This window comes from Vigna radiata, unplaced genomic scaffold (genome assembly GCF_000741045.1).
Source record: "Vigna radiata var. radiata cultivar VC1973A unplaced genomic scaffold, Vradiata_ver6 scaffold_265, whole genome shotgun sequence".
NCBI lineage: Eukaryota > Viridiplantae > Streptophyta > Magnoliopsida > Fabales > Fabaceae > Vigna > Vigna radiata.
This window is the reverse complement of record NW_014543983.1, coordinates 384,946-389,679: the sequence shown is the minus strand read 5'-3', so window position 1 is coordinate 389,679 and position 4,734 is coordinate 384,946. Positions and strand designations below refer to the sequence as shown.

The window sequence follows — 4,734 nt, the reverse complement described above, 5'->3', positions numbered from 1 at the left end:
GTACAAATGACCATTTTTCTTCTGGTAATCGATTACAAGACCCCTGTAATCGATTACCAGGGGAAAAAGAGTCATTTGTACCAAAACTTCAACTATGCTCCCGACTTGGATGAACAACGCTCCCCATGATGGTTTTTGGTCTATTTTGGGTCAGTTTTATCTTTTTTTTGACAGACGACACAATAATTAACTTTAATAGAGAACGAAGTTATTGACAGAAGACACAATAATTAACTTTAATATCTGAAACACAATTGACATTATGACTACATCGAACATTAAAAGTACTAATTAACTAATCACTCCCCATAATGGGATGTGGACCCTCTAATGCCAGGATTGTGAGGACAATGATTTCTTGTGTGGCTAGGGGTTTTACAGTATGAGCAATTTCATGGGTGTGCTTGTTCCATGATGTCCATTTCAGTCCTAATTCTGGATGATTTTGGTCGACCTTTTGCATTCCTTTTTGTGGCTGGATGAGGCCAAATTTCCGTGCCTTGGTATGGTGGCCAATATTCTTCATGTCGTAGCTCCCCAAACATATTATTATACACCTTCATGATGACATCCAACCTATAGTAGGAACTAATGTAAATGTTAAAGTCGTGATGAGCATGTTTGCAAGCTGCTAAGACATGTGAACATGGTAGATGAATCTTTTGAAACTTGCCACAATCACACCATCGTTCATCCAATCTGACAACAAATTTTCCTGCAGGTCGTATTTCTCTTGGGTTTACCATCTCCTCGACTCTGAATCTTGTTGTATTTCTATCAAATTCAACAACCCTGTGGGTGTTTGATTTTGAATCAGCATCCTGTAGGACTTTCGTGGCATTTTCAGAATAGACATGACCAGCACTTATCATTGCAGTTATCTGTTTCCCTCTTTCTGTGAAAAAGGAGTTACATCTTGTGTATGTGGCCAATACTATGGAGGAGATTGGTAAATTTCTTGTCTTCTTCAAGACTGAGTTAATTGCTTCGGCTAGATTTGTTGTTAGGTGACCCCATCTTCTACCTTCATCATACGCAAGTGTGAATTGTTGTCTTGGAATTTGATCAATCCAAGCTGCTGCTTGAGGATTGTTTTCCCTAATGATATTGTAGTAATAGTTACATCGCGGCTCAGTCATTGCGTATGCTGCAAAAATGTTTAAGAAAATAGTAATGATTATGGATAACGAAGAATAATAAAGACGAAATTTAATTGGTTAAAGATTTTTAAAAAGAAGTAGTTACCCATGTTGACAAGGTCCTTCTTCAAACTTGTATCCCTGAATCTTCGGGTAAAATTTTGTGCAATGTGTCGAATGCAATACACATGCACACATTGTCCTTCTGTCCACCCACTGGTTGGTCTATTGAATGCTGCACTAATGGAGTTGTGACGATCCGAAATTAAGCACAAATTTTGTTGAGGTGTGACATGTCTCCTAAGGTTTTTTAGAAAAAACAACCAAGCGTCTGCTGTTTCACCCTCAACTATAGCAAAAGCAATGGGGAGTATGTTGTTTCTCCCATCTTGTGCCACAACCACCAAAAGAGTCCCCCTATATCTTCCGTATAGGAATGTTCCGTCCACTTGCACCAACGGTTTGCAATATGGGAATCCATCAACACAAGGTTTGAAGGTCCAGAAAAGTCTTTTGAAATATTGTTGGTTTTGGCGGATCTCTTGGCCATCGGTAATTGGTTGTGTTTTCAATTTGTACACAAAACCGGGAAGAAAAGTTTGCATGGCTTGTAGTAGGCATGGTAATTTGTTGAACGATTCTTCCCAATTCCCATACACATGTTCAATTGCATGTTGTTTAGCCAACCAAGCCTTTCTGTAGGATGTAGTGTAACCCATAGAGGTCTTGATGGAAGCAATAATTGTTGCAATCGGTGTGGATGGGTCAGATTCCACCATCTCACGTATGTGATGGGAAATGATTCGTGATCCCAACCTATTGTGATCTTGTGTGATGAGTTGTGTGGCACATGTGTGTGCACCATCAATTTTTCTTATTTCCCAGACTTGATCTCGTGTACGAAGGATGGCTTGACAATTCCATGGACATTGTTGATGTACACATTGCACCCTCAACCTTGTGTTAGAATGAGTCATTTTGTATGTACAATGGTTTTGTATGTGAAATGTGTTTAGAGCATCAATGACTTGTTCCTTGGTTTGGAACCTCATTCCCTGAGTCAATGTTCCAGGTTGATGGTCGAAAGTTTCATGCAAAACCGAATGGTGATCATATGCATGAGGATATTGTTGTAGATGTGAGGGAAATTCTTCATAGGATTGGAAATGTTGGGGTGGGTTGTATGGAATAGAGGTAAAAGGTTGTTGTTGTTGGATGGAGGGGATATCTAAGTTTTGTTGTTCATCATGATCGTGTTGGCTTAGGATTTCATCCTCATCCTCACTAAATGGATCTAATGACGATGAAGGTATGCCTAATATTTCATTTTCTTGCAAAGTATGAGGAGATAAAGGTTTTGTGTTTTGATGTGGGAGATATTGCAAATGATGTGAAGTGGATGGACCGGTTAATAGTTCAGTGTATGACTGTATGTCATTTTGCCATTCCCCTAAATATGTGTTGTTAAGGTCAATAGAGTGATGTGTGGGTTGAGTAGGTGAGGTGGTTCATCTTGGGTAGACTGTGTTCCAAAAATGGGTACAGAAGTAGGAATACCTGTAGTATAGGTGGAACAAAGTTGTATGCATGTTAAAATTGGGTTGGCCTCTGTGATGTCGATTGCACCTTCTAAGTCATCGTCATCTTGAATCTGAGTGGTTGTAAAAGTGATATGCCTGCCACATATTTGAGTTGGAAATCTAAAGTGGAGTTTTGGAGGTGGATGAGTTGGATCTCTGTTCGACTTTGCAGTAGTATCTCTACTAATCTAGACAACTTAAAACCTCTATGAATGCGAATCATGATTTTGGTGTCCAATGTAAACAAAACACCACTTTCAGGATCAGAAACAATGTTGCCATTATCGTATATGCATGCGTAGATGGAAGCTGCCATTTTAAGTTGTGGTAGAAAGGAGAAGAACAACACAATGGAGTGTAAATTTATAAGTTTGAATGTGTGAATTGTAAATGGTTGATAGGTGCATGTTTTATAGGTAAAAGATTCACAATAGCTTAGTTGGTGATGTCACTTGCAATAATACATTCATTTACTGATGTGTACACTGACATCAGATAAGTGGAACAACGATAAATAACATGCAGTACTTCAATACATTTTTGAAAAATAAGGTAGGTCATCCTCAATCAAGATTTAGTGAGAAATTGAAGTCATTCATCAAATCGTAATAAACTTCATTAGGGGTTGTGTTTGGTTGAATTGGTGTAATAAATGCCATCATCTCAACATGAACCTGCACAGCTTTTTCTGTAGCCATAAAAAATATTGCTTCCAAGTCATCATCTGCAGAAATTATACAAGAACGATAATGTGCAGTGCCACCACATATATAGATTGGTAACCTGTATCGTAATTCAACTTGATATTGGTTTAGCGTTGACATGTTGAAGTGGTTAAGGATTGCTTGCTTGACTTCAACAATATTCATCGTATCAACAATGGTGACCCAAGCTGTTTGGGAACTAATGTACGTTTCAAAATAATTTTCTTCAGTGAAGATGGTGCCATTGAAGTGCACTAACACAAGTAATGGGGTAGATGTCATGGCTGTTTACAATGTTTTTTCAGTGACTTGATTGGATTGATGGAATAAGGTAGAAGTTCCTACATTTATAGGCTGAGATGTTCACTGTGGACACTGTGTATCACTTTAACGTAAGGGTTAAAAATAAAGAAGTAGAGGTGAATGAGTGCGTTTATTGTTTTCCCACATGCCGAAAGCCTGACAGGTCATGGTCTATGTTTTGTCCATGTTTGCAGCACTTTGTATGAAGCAATTGACATTTACTATTTGCATGTACGAAAGTTAATTATTTTGATGCACAATACGCATGGCTGGATGTCATTTTTTCTACGCATGGAGATTTTGGTGAATTTAATGGGGTCTACCAAATACACCTTTAGTTGTACCCTTTCACTTTTTCCATGTGAAATATGACTATTTCCATGCACGCAAAAAGTAAAGTCCATTAATTTCTTTAGTATAATTATTATATTCCTTAATAATAAAACAAATATGTTGTAGGGACATGTGAATGTGGTGGTGTTAAAGAGTTCTGCCAAAGTCAATTATTTACTTGCTTTTGGTCATTCTTTTACAGATGGAGATTTTGGTGAATCTAATGGGGTCTACCAAATTTGATATAGTTGTANGTCAATTATTTACTTGCTTTTGGTCATTCTTTTACAGATGGAGATTTTGGTGAATCTAATGGGGTCTACCAAATTTGATATAGTTGTACCCATTCACTTTTGCCATGTAAAATATGACAATTTCCATGCACGCGAGAAGTGTTGCCCATTCTTTTTTGTCACCACATGTTTTCAATTCAACTTTATTATAAATATTATTAAATTATTCCATTCTTTAATATTATTAGTATATTCTTTAATAATAAAAGAAAAATGGTGTTAAAGAGTACTGTCAATGTCAATTATTTACTTGCTTTTGGTCATATGCAGATTTATTATCTATGCAGACTTTAGCCAAAAGATATACAAAATTTCACATACATGTCGTAGTAAGAGATTGTCATATTTTTTGCTAACTTTAATCCAACGGATGACATTGAAT

The 4,734-nt window shown here is 37.1% G+C and overlaps 1 protein-coding gene across 1 annotated transcript; it reads right to left on the bottom strand.

Moving 5' to 3' along the window:
• Positions 1-392: 392 nt before the first annotated feature.
• Positions 393-1,918, bottom strand: LOC106755151. Its single transcript, XM_014637255.1, has 2 exons — positions 1,246-1,918; positions 393-1,147 (listed from the first exon to the last, which is right to left on the bottom strand). Exons 1-2 carry the CDS (start codon positions 1,916-1,918, stop codon positions 393-395), a joined length of 1,428 nt encoding a protein of 475 aa, XP_014492741.1.
• Between the last annotated feature and the right edge of the window lie 2,816 nt (positions 1,919-4,734).

Excerpts from the sequence above, each read along its gene's own strand:
- LOC106755151 (XM_014637255.1), bottom strand. The coding sequence starts at position 1,918 with ATGGTGGAATCTGACCCATCCACACCGATTGCAACAATTATTGCTTCC. Across the intron at positions 1,148-1,245 it reads GAAGGACCTTGTCAACATGG|CATACGCAATGACTGAGCCG; the intron begins GTAACTACTTCT and ends ACATTTTTGCAG.